Source organism: Sturnira hondurensis, unplaced genomic scaffold, assembly GCF_014824575.4.
Source record: "Sturnira hondurensis isolate 20B ecotype Veracruz unplaced genomic scaffold, ASM1482457v3 Scaffold0006413, whole genome shotgun sequence".
NCBI classification, from domain to species: Eukaryota; Metazoa; Chordata; class Mammalia; order Chiroptera; family Phyllostomidae; genus Sturnira; species Sturnira hondurensis.
The window spans coordinates 51,119,115-51,139,648 of record NW_028079044.1 but is presented as its reverse complement, the minus strand read 5'-3'; the positions used below and the strand labels follow the sequence as shown (position 1 = coordinate 51,139,648).

Below are 20,534 nucleotides of genomic sequence, written 5' to 3'. Positions count from 1 at the left end.
CGGAGTCCAGCCGGCCGTGGATCTCAGAAATAAAGAGGGAAGCCCAGCGCTTTGGGTCTGGAACCCAGGAGTCTGTGCCAACGGTGCCAAAGGCAGAAAGAAGGCAGAAATAGCCATGCCAACTGCTGCCTCCGATGGGTGAGGGCTGGTTTGCGGGGAAATGGCTGAAGTCGCTCACCTACCGGCTCGCCTTCCCTTTACAGCGCCTCCTGACGGCCGAACGTGCGCCCCGCACGTGTGGAGAGCAGGAGTCCTCAGGAGCCTGCCTGCCGTGAGAACTAAGGGAGACTGATTCAGGTTCAGCTCTGACTTGGGCTGGGCAGATAAAGCCTTGTGCCTGGAGGTGGCTTTATTTTCTGGCCCCTCCATCTGCCTTTTCCTGGAAATGGCTTGAACTTGAAGTTGAGAGGTGGTCAGACTCTGACTGGCTCTTGTGAGCTAGGGGGTTGAGGGCACGTCTCCATGGCTGAGCCATTAAGGAAGTGGGTTTTGAGCACACTTTGTGAGTCAGGCCTTTCCAGACTCATCAGCTTGAAATCCCCTCTGGCAGGATTTATAGAGGTTGGGGCGTCTTCAGAAGCGTTTTCCTGGGTGCACCCTTCGTCGGGGCTGGGAGGCAGGGAAGGCACAGCACGGCCGCGTGCGGTCAGGGAGGGGGCCTCTGAGCCACAGCCCTGGTGGTCTGGTCCTGAGTTGTCTGGGGGGCAGAAAGAAGATGGGCTTTGTGGCACTTTCACCATGATAAAAGGTACTTTCAGTTATTAATGGTCATTAATGGTATGTCCCATTTGTTGAGTATTTATTGCATGTCAGGAACTGTGCCAAGGGCTCTGTGTGGCAAATTCATTTCATGGTCACGCCATTGGGTTAGAGCCATGTGCTGGTTCCAGTCTCCACGTTATAGACAAGGGCGCTGGGAAGGCGAGAAGTGAGTGACTAGCTCAGGGCCGCCCAGGTGGACGGTGGACGGGCTCTGTTTGCTCTTGGCCATGAAGCAGGTGCTTGTGGCTGGGAGGCCACAGCTGGGAGACCGAGGGGGAAGGACTGCCACCGAAACCCGCCTTAGAACCAGGATATCTGGGTCCCAGTCCTGCCCCCGCAGGCGTGAGCCGAGCGACACTGAGCAAGTCCCTTCATCTCCCTGCTCCTTTCTCTAGGAAAGGAGTACGAGAGATCATTTGGGGGACAGACACGTGGTGGCCCCATTCATCACACACCCCTGTCCACCTGTGTCGGGCTGTGTGGTTTCCCATTCTAGAAGTGCAGGCTGCCTGTGCCAGGCAGATGTGAACTCAAGCTGTCGTTTCTCTTTTGTTTTTCAGGTAATGAGCCAAAAAGATCATGTCTGAAGTACAAGGAACGGTTGAGTTTTCTGTAGAGCTCCATAAGTTTTACAATGTGGATCTCTTTCAGAGAGGGTGAGTCTGCTCCTCTATTTGTATTTTGTGGATGTACATGTGTGTTTTCCCTCCTGGCCGGGGGTGGGGCAGGACTGAGGGGGTGGGGGGGGCAGGTTCCAGGAACTTTGGGATTAATGAAAACAGGACTTCTGTTATTTTTCCTGCCAAGTGGAAAATCTAAACCTCTACTGCATTTAAAAATGTATATGAGAGACTAGAAAATGTTGATTTCTCTCCCCTCCCTGTACTTCCTTCTGCCTTTTCTCTCCATGGTCGGTCTTTCCACTGAAGCTGTCAGTCCGTGTTAGGGGAAAGTGAATTCACTGGAAATGAAGCTTGTTTAGTTTTGAAAACCTGCTCTCTCGGAAACTGAGACTTTACCTGCTCTCTCGGAAACTGAATTTGGCCGGTCCACGTTATAGACAAGGGTGTACTCTGAATTTGGCCGGTCCACGTTATAGACAAGGGTGTACTCTGAATTTGGCCGGTCCACATTATAGACAAGGGTGTACTCTGAATTTGGCCGGTCCACGTTATAGACAAGGGTTCCCATGATAGACTTACCTCTCGGTCATTGCAGGTAGAAACAATGACGCGGGATGGTTATAGACAGCACCTAAACGCAGCCCAGGACTCTGTCCTCCGGTGACTTCGACCCTTCCCCCAGTTACAGACCAGGGACCCGAGTGCCTAGACACTGTGTGAGGTGTGCACAGTAAGGGAGCAGAACCAGAGGCACCTGTTGGTTTGTTTTTGCTGAGAAACAAATGGCTCTAACCTTAGAGTCTCGATGCAATGACTCTGGATTTGGTACCTGATGCGCACAGGCGATCTGAGCTGGGTTCAGCCTGGAGGTTCCTTCCGCAGAGCTGGACCAGGGGCTCAGCTGATCTCCTCTGGGCGCACTTGGGGTCAGGGGCTGTCAGCCGGGAGGCGGGGGGTTCTGCCCTCTATGGGCTCTCATTCTCCAGATCGCTGGCCCGGCTTGTTGGCCTGCAGCTGGGCCCGAGAGTGAGGTAGGAACGCGTGCAGCGTCCTGTAGTCTGGCCTCAGGACCGGCGTCACGCTGTTTCCACGGCCTTCTGTGGACCAAAGCCAGGACAAGACCATGCTGGAGTCCGAGTCGGGAAGAGGACACCGTCTCTTGACGGAAGAGGAAGAATCTGTGTTTGTTTATCTGCCACTTCGAGTTTCAAAGGGACCATTCTGAAACGAAAATTTCAAGTGCCTCTTACGTGTCACGGTACAAAAGACAGTGTGCGGCTGCGCTGAGCCTGTGTGGTAGGTAACCTGCATTACTAGGAAATGGTCTGGGGCTGGCTGTGTATTCCAGGGGGAGGGGTGATGTGAGGGGTTCTGGGCAGGGCCCTGGAGACAGACTCTGATCCAGCAAAGCTCTGTGTCTTTGGGCACCCATTGCCCCTGGTTTGGCCCCTCCCTTGGCCGGAACTCGGGTGGAGTGATGAGAAGGGCCTGGGCCTGGGGCTGGACCCCCTCAGTCCTGGCTTGGTTCCTGTTTCTGGAGTCCCTTGGTCATCTCCTTCCACTCTGCTCTCAAGGTTCCACATTTATTTTAGAAAAAGGAAGCATTTTGGTAATGTCATGGGTCTGTCATGGTGTTAGACACTTTTCTGTTCATTATCTCCTGATGCCTTGTCACCAGCCATAGGAGCAAGTGGTATCACCTGTATGGTGCCAGGCAGGTGACCTGGGGATGGGGCAGTGAGTGGTAGGTACACGGCTCTGACAGAGCACACGTGGGGTCTGGGCCTGGGCTGCCTCGCCCAAGACCCTGGATCCCTCGCTCCCGTCCTGTGGGGCTGGGCTCTGAAGTGGGCTGCGCCCTCCCTACGGGTGCACGGTGTGTGCACGGTTCTTAATAAGAACCCAGCCGAAAATCAAGCTTCCTTAACAGTCAGACTCCCACATGTAGCCCCTGGCAGCCTTGTGGAGTCCACATGGCTCGAGGTCATGAGTTCCACTCGGTCACTCATGAATCAGAAAAGAAGCAGGTGCTCCATAGCTTCTAAGGGAGGTCCACTAAGTGGACTGTGCCCCCTCCCACTGCCGTGTATTACAGTTAGTGGCCAGCCAGTCACGGGCATCTGTCCATTGTTTTCTTGTTTTAACTGCATCAACCCTCATGGAGTAGCAAAAGGCTTAGAAACAAACCTGTAAGAAAAGCATCATGAGTTGAAGGTAATGTTAATGATGAAAGTGACCCCCAGGAGATGGCAGAGCCCCACCCACATTTCCCTTGTCCAGGCCTGTTGATGACCCCTGTAGAGATGGCGTGACAAGGTCACCAGTTCAAAACATAAGTAGACTGAGCCACTTGGACTTATTAAAAAGTTGATAGGTGGATTTGTGACCATAATTATTCATAACACAGCTCGGCCTGCCTATATACGGGGGCTTCAGGTATTGACTACGGCTCGTGTGAAATCCAGACGTCCCAGAGTGACACCCGAAACATGAGCAGACGGACCCCTGTGCCGTCGGTAAAACAGGTCGAGAGAAAAGTATGGAAATCGTGACTTACCCGGCGTGTCACGCTGATCTTTCTAGATCCCTGTGGTTTGGGAGGCATCATGCTTAGCAATGCTCACCACTACACTCCAGTAGTGAATCAGGTTCAATTAAAGCCAGAACTTTGAATCACTCATATGTGTATATATACGAACAAAAAGGGTATGCGTTCCATTAAACATAAAATAATAATTTTTGAAGCATGGATTATTGCATTTCTTAGCTTTTAAGAGACCTTTTCCTATGTTTAGAATGCACGTTGTACACGAGTAGAATTGTACATGCACATGACTTACAAATAAGTATGCATTTTGAGGGGTTGTGTGCTCAGAAATGGTCTTCTGGTAAACATGCAAATCGCCCAGAGTGGGTGACTGTCCATCTGACAGAATAAGGAGGACTGTCACAAATGTCCCCTAGTTCTTAATGCTAGCCTTCTGTGGTGTCAAGGAGTCTGGACGTTTAGGGATGTTATTTTCATGTGCATAAGGACACACTCTTATGATCAAACATGCTTGAGGGTGGGATTCATAGCACTCACGTTCTTAAACTGACCCAGACAGCATTGGGATGGAGGCAGGAAGGCCTTTCAGGGGGATGGAGTGAGTTCTAGGCTCTCTCTCGAAGGTCCCGTTGGCAATAAGATGGTGAGATTAGTGGTCCCCAGCCCCCCTGGTCCTAGTGTAGGCAGCTGTGGACAGGCTGGGTGTGATGCCAGCCAAGAATCTGCACCTGTCAGGGGAGCCTCTGACGGACATAATCCTTGAAGTTCAGAGGGTTAAGGATTTTTCTGCTCTGAATCCCCCTGGAGCCACACTCATGGTGAAACATGGTCACTTCACCCAATAAGCACTCCACGGGGAAGTGGTTGCTGCAACCCAAGCCTCACGCACAGGGCGGGGCCCGGGTGAGAGACGGTGGGTGATCTGCTGATGTCATTGCACAGAAGGATGGTGGGAGCCATTCCATGTGGGGGTCCTGAGGGTGTACGATTAGATATGTGCTCCACGGGTCCTCCGGTGACAGAAGTCAGAGTTGGGGCTCGCAAAAGGAGGAGAGCACCCTTCCTCAGACTGGCTTTGCCCGTGGTCACCTAAGTGCCACCTAGCTTCTCCAGTTGATGAGACATGTCCCTTTGAACAGGAGGTCAAGGGTGGCCCAGGTATCCCGGGCCCTTGTGTCCCTGTCTGGCCAAATGGGCTCTTCCCCAGGATTTGTTGTGAGATGCTGCGTCGCAACCCCATGGACACGGACGCAGAGCTTTGCACGAGAACTACCCGGTCGGGGAGTTGCTTGCCCGTGGCACATTTATACTTACTTGTGGGTGGTCTGTCCAGTCCCAGATCCACGCCACCTCTTGTTGATGTTTGCTTGGAGCCAACAGTCAACCTGCATTGATCTGAAGTCTGTGCTGACGGAGGCGGATTCTTGAAGGAAAAGCACTTCTTCAAACCAGTGCACAAGCACCGGGAGTCGCCACCCCTGCGCTTGGCAGCCACACTCATCCTGACCACAGGCAGGGCCCAGGGGGCCTTGGGGATCCCGGCTTGGGCTCAGACCTGACTTTGAAGCCAGGATCTGCTATTTATAAGCGCTGGGAATGGGAGGACAGCTCTTTAAACGTCTAGAGCTACCATTTTGTGGCCTGTAAAAGTGGTGATGACAAAGTCTTCCCCGTGGGGTTATGGTGCGAACTGCACTAACTAATATATGCAGAACGGCTCGCAAGGTGCCTGGTGTCCAGTAGATGCTGCCTAAATTGTCACTCTTGCTCTCACGCCTCAGTCTAGTGCTCACAGCCTGAGCAGCTTAACCTCGACCTTCTTCTACCTTAGTGTCTGTGCTCAGACCCTTGTCCCTCTTCCTCCCAATGTATGCCATAAAAATTCTGCCCTGGGTGAAGTCCAGCTCTGCTATGAAGTCCTCTCCCAGCTGTCCTGCACGTTGCTATTACTGACTGTATTCAGCTGAGTTTTTAGGAATCCCCCTTTCCCTCTTCCTGGAGCACATCTTGTGTTTGGTTCTGTCATCCACTCACACATGCAGTGCTATAAACACCAGTACATGTCGTGATAGTCGGCTCTCGAACCAGGACCATGCAGGGCAGACTGCCCTTCAAGCGTTTACAAGCCAGTGAGAAGACCTCGATGGGCAGTGCATTCCATAACAAAGATGGGTTTGGGGTGCTGTGAGGAGAAACAGGTGGGGGGGACCCAATCTGTGGGCAGAGTCAGAACTGTCACGTGTCACTCATCACCTTACGGGTGGGAGCCAGCCAGGCAGCGGACCTGGAAAGACAGGCACAGATCAGAATGGCTCAGTGGGGTCAGGAGGATCCAGGTGAGGGGGAGCGTACAGGTGGGGAGGGTGGAAGGTAGACAGCATTCATCCCAGCCTGGCTTCGTCAGACTCCTGACTGTGGGGAAGTTCGTGGCCAGACCGCCCTTTCTCGGTGGGGCTGTGACGCCTGCTGCCCGCAGCGGGAGAGTGGGTCTGAGCCCCCGCCGCACATTCCTTCTGCTTGAGCCCCTATATTGCCTCTGGGTCGGCCCTCCAGCGGGGGCTCCGGGGTTCCGAGAGCAGGGGACTATTGCTGTTTCCCGTGCAATAGTCTTCTCATTAGGAAACACAATACTTGAGTGAGCAGCTCACGGTACAGCCTATCGTGTATTTGTGAGTCATCAGTATGTGTGTAACTTACTTAAACCTCTTGATGAGAATGCGAGCCATCATGTCTAATACTGTTAGCTGAAAGGGAACTAAGTGATGTCTTTGAAAATGAATTTAAATTTCATCTTCAACCTTAATTTACGCCAGGCTCCTCATCAAACTGATTTTCATTGAGTGAAGGTTTTCATCGTTTGAGGTTCAGCTTCATCTTCCGTCTCTTTGCCATGCCTCTTTGCAGTATGGTTTCGAAGGTCTTCTCCTCAGAGGCAGGTGACTTTGCAGGTAATCTCAGTCCTGTCCACAGAGCAGATGCGCCAGAGGACCTCTGGTCAGACCCACAGACCGGACACGGAAGGTCAGACGCGCGCAGAAACGTTGGGAAGGCGGCCCTCTTCGAAGGAACTCGCTCGCCTTTCCTCTCCTGGAGGGAAAATGGTTGAGTTGTGTGTCAAGTGGCCGTTGAAAGAAAATGCTGTCCGTATTGAGGCCATGACGTTGCCCGTCACAGCCTGGTATCCAGGGACAGCCAGCTCCCTGTGAAATTAGCTAACCAACCCTTGATGGACCTTAATAGACTCAGAAATGCAATTATCTTTGCTGGCCAGAGATCAATTAATTGATTCATCTGGTTCTATCACAAACAATCCTTTCTTTTTTACTTCTTTTATTAAAATACAAGGTCTGCCCAGAAGGTATCCAGCCATGTAATATGAAAAGTATTTATTGAAGAAGATACAAGATTCAAGAAACATTGTACATAGGACAATGACTCCTCAGTCCCCTTCAAAGTAGCCACCTTGGGACCTCACACAATCCTCCCAATTGCCATCATCTGCCCCATCGTATTTTCCTGAATGTCATGGATGGTCTGAAATCTCTTCCTTTTCAAAGGTGATTTGAGTTTTGGAAAAAGCCAAAAGTCTCAGGGTGCCAGATCTGAGCTATGGGGGCTGAGTCGCCTGGGTGATTTGATGTTTCACCAAAAATCTGCATGAGTTGTGATGCATGAGCTGGCTTACGTGATGGATCTGCCAATTGCCAGCTGCCCATAGTGTGGCCTTCTGAATCATCGGAAGAGTTTCCACGGAGGAATGTCCAAGCTTAATGCAAAATCGAATGCAGATTTGTTGCTCTACTCACTCAGTCATTTTGAATGTGACGGCCACACAGTGCACGTACTCACTCAGTGGCATCTACCGCCCCCACTGACTGGTATAGTGAAGTCGTCATTATTCATACATGTGCGTTCCAGTCAACTCTCCTTGGCCGCCAGGTTACATAGATGTCATGGAAACCTTTATTATTATTATTATTATTATTATTATTATTATTATGATGTTAACAATGTCTGGACATTTTCCGGTCAGGCCTTGTGTGCTGAGATTCCTTTCAGTCATCCCCACTTTGAGGGGGACAGGGCATTAGAAATGGCAGAGGGCCACGCTGAGTGTTCAGCTCACAGAGGGAAGGGCTGGGAGGTCGGAGTGGAGGTGGACCTACAAGGGTAGCACTGTCAGGGCTTCCACAGGGACACATTTGTGAAGACAGTGTTCCCCCAGTGAATGGCCAGGGGGTACGATATTCACACGGAAAGCCATAGATGTAATTCGCCATTTCAGCCCCGTGAGTTTCCACCCGTGCAAACCAAATTGTTCTCTGTGTGTTTGTCTAAATCAGTCTGACCTCAGATTCTTGCATTTCCATCTAACACAAGGGTGGGGTGGGTAGGCCCAATAATGTCTAAAAGGCTTTCTTTCTCTCAAATCCTATAATTAATATTTTCATACAAATGTGACCTTCCCCATAAAACGGCATTATTATAATTATTTCCATGGAGCGTGAGCAGAGGTTAGTTACCCAAGTGCTTATAGAGATGGACATTCTGGACTACTTTTCTAGTGAATGCACATTCCCATTAACAATGATCCCGGTTTATCTTTTTTTACTTTAGAATCTGTGACTTCAGGAGGCTGCTGCTGCTTTAAGCCTTTTATCCTCTTAACCCCTGGCTGAGGACAAGCTGGGCGAGTGTGTAGGGGAAGGAGCCTGGCAGGGGGTGACTGTGGCCCTGCAGAGATGCCTCTGGTGAGCTCAGATCCACCCGCAGGGCCTGTTACCTCCCGTGGACCGAGGACAGAGCCGAGTGCCCGGTCCCCTCTGTGTGGCCCCTCTGGTTCTGCAGTCTAGGTGGCTCCCGCTCAGGCTTCTTAAAGAGAGAGAGGAACAGCAGGGACACAGATCTGTCTCCTAAGAGACAGAGGCCTTGGTTCTAATTCCATTTCTCCTGTTCCTCACCAGGCACCAAGGCTAGTTACTGACCTTCTGCAACCAAAGCCCAGGACGGGTCTTGCTTCCCGAGGCTTTGGGAAGCACAAGACCAGGGATGACGTAGAATCACAGCCCTTTGTTTAGAGCTGGGAGAGAGCCTACTGCTGTTTTCATGCGCCTGCAGTACAGGTGAAGGCGATGAAAAAGCAGCCGACAGTGAAAAAGAGCTGGGGGTACCTGGCTGCAGAAGCAGGAGCAGGTGCCCTGGCTTTCTAGGCAGAGAGGTGTGTGCACGTGAGAGAGTGGGGAGGGAGAGCCGAGCCCCCACACCCAGCCGGCCGTGTGACGCTCCCATTCAAGCTGCCGTTCCTGGTTCACTGCCGAGAGCTTTATGAGGCGGCCTCTGCGTCCCCCTTTAAACGTGGGGAATCTCTTCCCTTTCATCCTTCTGTGCAGTCCACTTAGATGGTGCCCACTCCCTGGTGACTTGCTGAGCCAGCCCTCACGGTACTGTGGGTAGTGCCATCAACAGCTGTGACCTCCAGGCTGTAGCTCTGTCAGGCCGGGGACCGAGGTCCCAGCAGCATGAGCCCCTCTGAGCCTCACAGCCAACCTGAGGGGGTCCCACTGACTCCCCAGCTGGCCTGACCATGGACACGTTTCAGCTGCAGTTTTCCCCCAAGAATGATGGTCAGGTTCATCGTCCCCCCTCACTGTCATGGCTGAGCACCCCTCGCAGCCAAATGGAGCTTCGGTGCGGTCGTTCTGTCCAAAGAGTTCTGCCGAGACAAAGATTTGATTGATGAGAGCATGGAAATTTTTATACAAAGGGAATAAAGAGAATCCCTGGAAGACTCCAGAATGGCTTCAGACTCCTGGCAGTTTTCGTATCAAGACATGGAGCGTCATGGGAGGAAAACTAGCTATGGCGGTGGCAGTTTCTTCTCAAAGGATACAGTCTGCCGGCAGGGCTGGGAGTCCGTCAGGGCCCTTCTCTGAGCGAATGGTGGGTGCGGGTGTGCTTGCCTGTTTTTTGGGCCCAGTGTAGTGACCTACTTTACCTGTCATCAGAGCCTGTGTGGGAAATAATGACTCATTCTAGGTTGTGTGATTCTTCTTTTCAGGAGGGAGGCAGGGATGAAGGTGGCGTCATCCAAAATACTGCTTTCGGCGCCTGTGATTTTGGGTCCCTCCCGTGTGCTGGCACCTGTCCTGTGTGACCTCATTTATTCCTCACAGCGGAGCGGCAGATGGGTGCTCTTGTCTGTCTTTGGCAGTGCAGAAGCTGAGGCTCGGCGAGGCGGGGTGCCGTCCCGAACCGCGTCAGAAATGCGTTTTCTGAGGCTGCACACCTGGCAGGTGGCAGGGCTGGGCTCCAACCTGGGCGTGACCCCAGAGACCTTACCTCCCCAGTGCGGCACAGAGCCTTCCCCTAAGGCTTTCTGTATTAGAACGATAATGCAACAGTTCTGTTAATCCAGCTAAGGATTATTGGAAGCTTATCTGGGGCTGCGTTAAACATTTTTTATGTCACCCTCACCCAACCCAATGTGTTGGCTCTAATTGTTTATCTGCAGGTTACAAAGGGGGAAATGGTAGCTCAGAGAGTCACGCAGGTCGGGGGTGATGAATCTGAGACTTAAACCACACTTTGATCTCGCGGTGGTGCCTTTAACCACCACACGCACCTCTGCTGGTGGAGGGGAGCCGGGGCCATCCGTGTACGCAGTGGCGCGTACTAGCACTTTGTCCTCATTCCTCCTTCTCCATCCTATACTCCGGCCAAACTCAGCTCCCCTCTGTCCCCACATACTCTCCCCTTCTCCAGGAACACCCCTCTGCATCTTCTCAAACTGTTCTTTGAACCTGAACGCTGTTCCTTGACCCTGAACACTGTTCCTTCTTCCCCAGCACGGCCCAGACCTGCCCACTCTTCAGGGTGGGGTCAGGGGGCATGTGGCTTCAGCGGCACTAACTTATTCTTGGAAAGTGGGTCAAACCCTGGGTAAGCCAGGTGAACTCAGGCGTAGCAAGATACAGTGTGCATGGCATCCCTCACAATCCCGCTCTTGGCCACAGCCTGCGCCCTGATACGGACAAGCACATGGTGACTCCCCAGGGCACGGAGACCTACTGGGTGCAGTTCCAGCCTTGCTCCCCAGAGACCAGCATCGTAGTGCAGCTCTGCTGGAAATGGGTGATATCCGGGATCCTGCCTTCTGCGGTCAGCCACTCTGTCCTACTGGCCTTGAACTCTGGTTTTCGCCCCTGCTTCTTGACCTGTGGGGTCTCTCATGCGCATTCTATTACCTTTAGGGACCAGTGTAAATTCCCTTCTGCTTTGACCGAGCCCTGCCTGCCATGCAGGGAGTGTCCTCACATTCTGAGCTGACCTTGCCTTCACTCATCTCAGAAACCCTGAGTGCCTCCTTGGGACTAGGGTTGTTATTTGTGAGTCTGGCCTCCTTCTCTGCCTGACTGGAAGCTCCTGAAGGGCAAGGGCAGTTTTGTCACTCCCCTGTGTGTCCTCAGCCCCAGTCTCGGTGCCTTGCACCCAACGTTGGTCAATTTGCCAGGGAGTATGATGGAGTAGCAGGCATGTGAGTGGAGCAGACAGAAGCTGGCGATGGCGTTTCTGTTACTGTCACCGGGGTGGCATCTCAGTGTTTGGGCCCTTGGTGCTCTGATCATGAATCGTTGTGTACCTGTACACCTGCTGCTGGCGTGGGTGGGTTGATCCTAACTTGAAGGATACTTTTGCATCTTTGGAGTTTCATAGCCACGAGCTTCCGTCCCAATTCTTCTTCTGAGCTATAAGTCTATGAGTAAGAGACGTCCTTTCTGAAACCTCAGGTTCCTGTGGGAATCATGGAGGAGACGACGAGCATCTTATGTGAATACTCTCCAGGCAGAATGCGGCCGTGTGTGCCAAACAGCCCGTGTGGGACCCGGCTCAAGATCGGCTTCTAAGAACGGGTGACTTCCTGTGTTCTCACTCTGATGCTGTGGTGGTTATTGCTAATGACAATGCATCTGAAAGGATGATGAGATAACTTATGCATCTGTTGGTCAAAGGGCTCTTCCTATCACTCAGTATCAGTAGGTATCCAAGAATGAAGTGATGCCCCAATGTGCTGGTACGGTGGGTGGATGATGAATCCACACCCGGGACCCCGCAAACCACGTGGGTGGCCCCTGGGACCCTCCTCGCCCTTTCTGTGTTGACTTCCTCTTAGCAATCTGATGAGTCAGGGTTTTAATGATGAGCACAACGGTAGCTTGGAAAGGTCTTGGTGCTTGCAGTACCTCAGGCACTGTGCTGGGGGTTCCATGTGTCATGGCCCATTCGATCGTCACGACAATTGATTTTTAAGTTGAGAAAACCAGTGCTCAGAGATATAAAATGTACTGCTGAAGGTCCTACCCTACCCATAAGTGGCAAATCCAGGATTTAACACCTGGCCCGTCTGGGGCGCAAGCCAGTACCCTGGGGTTCCGTCACGTTTTCATGCCATGCCTTGGTCCCCTGTGCCCGAACGACCTGTGAGTGGCGTTTGCCTCCCAAGCCGTCCTCCCCTCTGACTGCTGGGGACCGGCTCGGGATCTGGTCTTACCAATTAGAAGTGTTCTGTCTGCAGAGACCTCTGTCACAGTGTGATGTTGCAGGGCAGATTTTCTGGTCTGAGGTTCTAAATTGCCCATGTCATTTCAAGCTGTGCGAGAAGCTGACACCCGGCTCTTCGCGCAGCCTCATTTAATCAAGCAACATGCACGCGAGGAAAATCCAATGCTCCCTCAAATCCAAAGGGAGGCAGGCCACCACCTGTCGAGCATCACTCGGTGCCAGGCAGCTCGTGATGAATCCCGTTCCACGCTGGCCCTTTGGAAGGAGCCTGCCTTTTACCTGCAAAGGGAGCCAGCGCCGGCCCCTTTATTCGAGCAGCCTGGACGCGTGGCCGCTCCGGCCGATGGGAGAGCCAACTGGGTTGACTCATTAGGTGCGGGCAACAGGTCCACCCGTTTGCTCACAGGTGGTGTGAGCAAACACGGCAGACGAGATGCAGGGATGGGAGGCCCTTCACAGGGCCCGGGCAGCTCAGCAACCCCATTTTTATGTGCAGCATCTCCAATGAGGCTACTTGGTTGCGTTGCTGGTCTGAGTTCGTAAGAAGCTGCTCGTATGAATAGGGACCTGTGTCTGTGAACAGTTTGGAGCCATGCAGGAGTTAGAATAGCGATGATAATACTCATCATTTTTATTTCTATTCATAGCAACTCCACAAAGCCACTGGCACCCCCACTGGTGAATGAGAAGATGGGAATTCAGAGAGGTTTAAATGGTCTTAAGTCACCACGCTGGGTGGTGTTGTCATTGTTACTGCCACTGGAGTTTCGTTTCGGGTGTTGGAACAGGGGACAATGTGGGAAGGGTTGTGGACACTTTGTGTAAACCTCCAAGTCTGTGTGAAAGGGGCATGCGCCGTGTAAAGGCCCTTCCTCCCGTCAAGTCTGGGGAGGATTGTCCCCGGATCCCCATTAGTGTAGTTTTACTTGATGAGGTGTCTCCAAGAAATAGAACAGATATTTCCAGAAGGCTTGACAGTGTGAGTCGCACCCAGCAGTGTCTCCCTTAGATTTACTCCAAATTGCCCAATCATTGACCCTGTTCAGGTTTCATGTTTCTTTTAGTAAAATGAACAGGGTGATGCTGGAGAGAGAGAGGAGAGAGGGCTGGGGGGGGAGCGGGTGCTGATCAGCGTGTGAGACTGGCCTAGAAAGGGAGGGTTGTAGCATTGTTGATCTTCATGATGGGGATCCGCCCAGCATGGCCAAGGTTAGGCTAGCAACTTGAAGCCAAGGAGCATGAAGCATCCGGAGAGCAGTGAGTGCACCGAGGACACGCCACTGCATGGTGGGGAAGCACCGCTTGCAACACCACAGCTCTGGGAAACGGGTTACTACATGGCTACGACCCACTCGCTCGCGGCCCTGCCAGTGCGGGGATGAGAGTGCGTGGCAGAGTTGTCCTTCTTTGGGGGGGTGGGTTATGGCCTCGGAGCCGACAGCCGACAGTGTGAGTCATGCAGACTCTTCCAGACCAGCAAGGAGATGAGGGGGGTCATCACTGTGCGTATTGGCAGAATCTAAATGAATCGTTGCGATCATTATGTTTTGACCACATCGCAATATACACACAAATTTTACCAAGCTCTTAGAGTAGCCTTCTCTTGAAAAATAATATCTGAGTTGTTGTGGGGGCCACTCAACCTGAACAGAATGTTTTGCAGTCTGGTGGTGGTGGGCGGAGACTGTCGGAACAGATGAACCAGGCCATGAGTGTGTAGTAGACACGTACTGGTCACTTCCTGGGTCATCGTCTATGATTGTTTTCAATACCAAAACTTCTCCCCGTGCCAAAGGCGGGGACACGAGCATCATGGAAGAGACAACTGCCCTGCTGACCACACCACGGAAGGGCGCACTTCTGTGTTGTTCTTACCATGGGACGTCAGCAAAGGACGACTCTTTATTTTTATTTCCCTAAGGAGCCCTATGCAAACTGGATGACTCAGCCTTTCAAGCTTGTCGTCCGAAGCTGCCCACCCCCTGCACTTTGCATCTCTGTTCTCTCGGACCAGAACTCGCTCCCCCACCTTCTGCTCCCACTGGCTCCTTCCCCAAGGACGAAAGGAGCTGCAGGTCTCCTTCCTTCACAGCCTGTTTCTGAGGGGCCCCGGCTGGAAGGAGGTGGCTCTACATATAGTTAAAGGATGCTCGTAATGAAATAATAAGGTCATTTTGGAGATTTGCTTCTAAATGTTATTTAATGAATATCTATTGAGTATTTACAAATTTCTCTATGTCTGAAGGTTAGTGTTCTCATCTTCAGGAAGGAAATTATGGTAAATGGATTGAGGATTTCCTGAAAGAATTAAACACTATTGTATATGTCATGAGTGAGCTGGTGTGTGGATTTATGACCCCGTAGAAGGTCCATGTCAGACAAGAGAAGGTAACTCAGGGGCCGTAAGCATCCTGTTTAATCAGGCCAGAGCCCGAGTGGGTGAGCCAAACTGCAGCTTATTTCTTTTCAACACATTCTTATAAAAGCATCTGCAGTTCAAAATGATGACTAAACACTTGGAGCGCCATTGGGTGGCCTCCGTGTTTTTAAGGAATAACAATTCAGACAGTGCTTTGGAATTATTTATAAGAGGGTTTTGATTTACACAACCACCTGCGACTCCCAAAAGGCATAGAAAAGTTGCACCTCCACACTTGGAGTTCTGTCTGCCCTCTGCTGGCCTCCTGCGTTGGGTAAGTAGTCTGGCGTCAGTGGTGACCTGATGTCGTTACGTGGTCGGCACTCCAGAGGGTGTTTTCCTTCACAGAGAATTTACAGAGGACCGCATGAAACCGAGTACTCGGGAGCCCTGCTGATACACGTGCCGGCGCAGGGAGGCTGGACAAACCTGGAGCACAACTGTAGCGGCTCCCAGTCTGGTTGGAAAGGGATGCATAGCTTCTGGCAGTTACTGACCCACTTTATGTCCAGCGACGAAGCCGTTGGGACATTACAGCCGGGGGCAGTGATGGGGGGTTGTGGGATTTGTGTCTCTCCCTACAGGGACGGAATTTTTGAAACAAGTAGGTCTTTTATTAAAGAAGTCCTGCCAGGGTCACTTTGCATAAATCAGAGTTTGGCAGTTATTGGCCTGCTGGGGTTCGGCCTGCGTGCACCTCTCGTTCTGTCGACAGGGGGGCCAGGTTGCTGCTGCTCATGCTGCCTGTGGTGGCTGTTACTGCGCTTGCCATTGTCGTTGATTTAGGAGCCACCATTAACAGTTTTAAAGTTGTTTTTATTTTATTTTTTTATTTTTTTTTAAAGATTTTATTTATTTATTTATCTTTAGAGGGGAAGGAGAGAGGGAGAGAAACATCAATGTATGGTTGCCTTTCATGCATCCCCTGCTGGGAGTTGGCCTGCAGGGAACTGGCCTCCAACCCAGGCATGTGCCCTGACTGGGAATCAAACCACAATCCTCTGGTTCGCAGGCCCGCGCTCAATCCACTGAGCTACACCAGCCAGGGCTAAAGAAATGGCGAGGAAAAGCCTACAGCACCCGGTATTCCCAGGTGGTCTCCCATCCAAGTACTAACCAAGCCCGACCCTGCTTAGCTTCCGAGATCAGACGAGATCGGGCGCGTTCAGGGTGGTATGGCCGTAGACTATTTTTTAAAGATTTTATTTATTTATCTTAAGAGGGGAAGGGAAGGAGAGAGGGAGAGAAATATCAATGTATGGTTGCCTCTCACGCGTCCCCTGCTGGGACCTGGCCTGCAACCCAGACATGTGCCCTGACTGGGAATTGAACCGCAATCCTTTGGTTCACAGGCCTGCACTCAATCCGCTGAGCTACCCCAGTCAGGGCTAAAGTTGTTCTATGAAAATACAAACTTCTGTCTTTCCCTGAAATACTGAAGCGTCCTGCAGTGCACCGCCAATGTGGCTGCTCAGTGGTACGTGGCTACTGTTACGAAGCGGCTGCCCCGGTGGGCCGGGCAGGAACCCACTCTGCCTCCGTCTCCCTCACCCAGACGAGGGCGCTCTCGGCCAATGGCTGTGGGGCTTCCCTGTGGGTCTCGTGGTGGTCCTAACTGTGCACTGAGCCTTTGCTCCCAGGGGATGTCAGGGTCCGGGGAGCCTCCGCCACAGCCCTTTGGTCAACTGGCCCATACCTGACCTTGTTTTAGATGTGTTTCTGTTTAGGTGGGTTTCTACATTGTACTCAGTTCACTGACATTGAACTCAGGGCCGGTCAGTCGCATTGTAGCTCATACGGGAACGGAGCGAGCAGGAAGATTCGCAAACGCAGAATCCTGGAGGAGGATCAGTTGCATGGGATTTGCAAATAGTTTCTCTCGCTCTGTGGTTTGTCTTTTCATCGTCTTCACAGAGTATCTTGCAGAAGAAACGTTTTTAATATTGAGGACGTTGAATTTATCAATTTTTAAATTTACACAGCATGCTTTAGGGTCAAGTTTAAGAACTCTTTGCTTAGCTCTAGATTCCAAAGCTGTCTTCTACTTTTTTCTTAAAAGTTATGTAGTTTTGCCTTTTGCCTCTAAGTATGTGATCTTCTTTGACTCAGTTTTTGTACCAGGTGTGAGATTTCAATTGAGTATCTTGTTTGGGTTTTGGTTTGACCAATAGATGTCCGGTTCCTTTGGGACCATTTATCAAAGAGGCCACTTCGCTTCACTGAACTGCCTCTCAACCCTTGTCAAACTCCCATGGGGAGACCTGTGCTCTCGGTCCCGCCGGGCGGGGGCAGAGACCCCGCTGCCCCCGCGGTCCCCACTCGCAGCAGGGCAGGTGGGGTTTTCGTCACTCTCATCAGTGGTGAGAATCTGCCTCCCTGCTCAGACCCCATCTTGCCAGGTGGGGGTACTGGCCACAGAGGACTTCTCGGCTTTTACGTGGTCTTTGGTGCTGCCGATGGAAGTGTGGAGCTACCACTGTCCACGATGGTCTGTTGTGCTGGACTGACCCTTTTCAGGTCCTTTCTCTAGAGGAGCAGGGTTTTGTTGGTTGTGTTTTATATATTGGGGTTTTTTGTCTTCAGCCGTCAGCATTTCTGGGTTGTTGGCTTCTCTTGGAATAGATGAGGCAGACAGAATATGCGACAACTCATCATCGTGTCATCCCTCCGACCTGGAAGTCCCTGGATTGTGTTCTCTTCCACCTCAGAGAAGCTTCTTTTGCTGGGTGTGTACACGCTGCCCAGAGTTTGTAGCTGAGCTTAGTGGCAAGGCTAGGAAACTGTACGTCTACATAATCTCTCTTGGAAGCAGACATCAGGACAGTCACCATTTTACAAACCTTTGCATTTTACAGAAACAGAAACAAATTCAGAGCAGGTGTGTGATGTATTTGAAGTCACAAAGCCCTCAAATGATGTAGCCCAAGCTATAAGAATCCAGTACCAGGGCCCTTTGCCCTACATTCCCTCAGTTTACCAGGGGCATGTCAACAGAGACACTCCGCACATATGTTCCCAGTGCAAGGACGTAGACAGCAAAAGGGCCCCCGGCTGTGAGCTCAGTGAGCCGCGGGTGACCAGCCTGTCCATGGTCCTTTTTCCTCCCATTGCACTCTGTCTTACTCACGTGCTATTTCATAATCAGTGAACGGCGAGAGTGGTTATGACAGGAGAAATATGCCCGGTCACCGGTGAGGGAAAGGGCCATGAGGCGCAGAACTTTGAGAGATGCTCCCGTACCTGTGCACAGAGGACGGCTCCCAGGGCGTCCTGATGACGCAGGAGCCCGCGTGAATTCACAAGAGCGTGGAAGCTGGAGATGGGACTGGCAGATTGAAAACAGGCCAGAGAAATGCCCTGGCCTAGCGTTTGGCCGCCACCCAGAATTTGTAGGTCAGCTGCTGGGTTCCTGAAGCAAGTGCTTTTCTGTGGTGCAAGTTGATAGCGACTCCATCCCCGTGTGTGCTCCACCACGCAGCAAAGCTCCGCGCAGACACTCTGCATGTCTGTGACTAAAGAGAGACCCCTGCCCTTTGTGTGTCTGCGCCGTGTGACCTGTCTGTCCCCTTTCCTACTCCCATCGCCAGTGGCCTGTGTGTGCCTCCTGTGATCTCAGATGAACCCAGCTTCCTGTCCCTGGGTTGGTCCACCGCTCGTGCTGATGGACCCAGCCCCATCCCCCACCTCCGGGGACGGCACATGCTCATGCCTACGGCCTAGAAACATCCATGGTTCCCTGTGATCTTAAGGGTTAAGACTCGGTGATTTCAGAAGAAGCCAACAAAAAGAAGTGTGAGCCTCAGCAGCCTGTCCTCTGCTCTTTCCTTAGGTATTACCAGATCCGAGTGACCTTGAAGGTGTCCTCCAGGATCGCCCACAGACTGAGCGCGTCCGTCGTTGGGCAGACAGGTGAGCAGGAGGATGCTGGGGGGGGGGTGCTCGCTGCTGGTGGTAAACCTGCGTCGATGGCTGTGCGCCAGGGCTCAGCACAGTGGGAGGTGCATGGGACACTCGGAGAGTCCCTGCTGGAAGCCGCGTGAGTGAGTTTAGAAATGGAGACCCACTGTGTGTGTGGCCACTATGAGTGCGTTGTGGCAAGGGATGCCCGGCTAGAGGAAATGCTGTCCCCGGGGTCTGGGTATAAAGCTGGCCCTGGGGAGTGTTCGCTCAAGTCACGCCAGGGCAGAAGAAGGTGGAAATGGCACCCGGCAGTGTGGGGGTAAGAGGAAGCCTGTTGTCAAAGAGAATTGGATGCTCAGCCAGGTACAGGGGCTGAATCAGCAGGCAGTTGAGGGGACTCAGAAGCTATGCTCTCAGCTCGGGGCACAGCTGCCGAACACAACCCATGTTCAAACTGGGGGCAGCTGGTGTAGGGGGCGTGTCCAGGGCTCCCAGCAGGTATTCAGTGGAACAGAGTTCTGGGTCAGAAATAGAAGCCTCGTTCCGTAAGCGGTGAGGTTTGGGCAGTGAGAGGATGGCCTGGCAGAGAGACTTACATTAGTGAATCTGGGAGGGTGTGCAGCTGGACCAGACCTCAGGGAGAAGGAGACAAATTTCCGGGTGGAGGAGAGAGAAAGTAAGGAGATAAAAGCACGAAGCTATGGAGAGTCTGTTTAGCTTTAACTGGAAAAGTGAGACTGGGCAGGAATATTATAAGCATTAAGTCTAGTAGAGATAAGCGTTCTGGTTATAGCCCCCATCCAGAAAGTTCTTTTGTGACTGGCTTGGCTCTTAGACCATCCATTGTGGGAGTTGTGGTATGGTGTGCAAAACTGCCTGCATTTATTCAAATTCCCACCAAGTGGGAGGTACATGCTCCGTTCCTCCTTGGAGAAGGCGTGTGAGGTGCCGGGAGGGTGGAGCGGGCCCCTTACATCACTCAGAGGACATCACGGGGACGACGATGGTTGCCAGGCATCAGGTTGACTGGAGCCCATGTTCTAGAAAGAGAAAGGCGCTGGGCGCACCTGCTCCTCCCCCTACTCTGGCACAGTTAGGTGTTAAACAACAGTCAAGTTGCCACACTTCCGAGTTGTGTCTTCTCTTCCACACCCCTCCTCTCTCTGGGGAGGAACCAGGTACCCAAGATGGTGGTCACCTCCAGCTCTGCTGTTGCCTGTGCTATAGCCCTGCCCACCCCAGTTTCTGCCAGATGAAAGTCTGTGAACTTGACTGAGGGTGGGAGGTGTGAACCCTGACATCGTGTGAACTAGTTGTGTGACCTTGGGCAGTGGCGATTTTGAGCTGCCTTCCCCCACCTGAGAAGTGGCTAATAATCCCTCCTCTGCAGGATTCCTGTCGAGAGTGTATAAATGAGAGCGTGTTTTACGTTCCACAGAGGTTCTCAGGGCAGAGGAGCAGGGCAGGGACTGGCCCACGGTGAGCGTCCCATGGGTCCGACCCGTGGGTGGTCCCAGGACCAGGGCTGCAAGGCCGGTGGGCCCTGTGCTCCTGGACAGGACGCCAACTCAGGGGTCACACCTGGAATTTAGGTGGGACTAACGCGCCCCTGATCTGATGGAAGCCACCCCCGGCTGACGAGCCCTCCAGGTGTTCTGTGACTTACTTGGCAGATCAGCAGTGGCCGAGCCGCGCTGGGGGCTGAGAGGCCCTTGCCGTGAGG

General features: G+C 52.3%; 1 protein-coding gene and 1 non-coding gene across 2 annotated transcripts in view; one reads left to right on the top strand and one right to left on the bottom strand.

Annotated features, from left to right (window-relative positions):
• Positions 1-20,534, top strand: part of FAM135B (family with sequence similarity 135 member B) — a 166,907-nt gene that overhangs the window by 67,325 nt on the left and 79,048 nt on the right. The window contains exons 2-3 of the mRNA XM_037048598.1: positions 1,323-1,418; positions 18,741-18,820. Of these exons, the coding sequence (XP_036904493.1) occupies positions 1,342-1,418; positions 18,741-18,820 (157 nt within the window). The 5' untranslated portion in view covers positions 1,323-1,341. The remainder of the gene's footprint in view (positions 1-1,322; positions 1,419-18,740; positions 18,821-20,534) is intronic.
• Positions 15,980-16,098, bottom strand: LOC118988988 (5S ribosomal RNA). The gene has a single exon (XR_005066892.1). It is a non-coding gene; the product is annotated as a 5S ribosomal RNA (ribosomal RNA).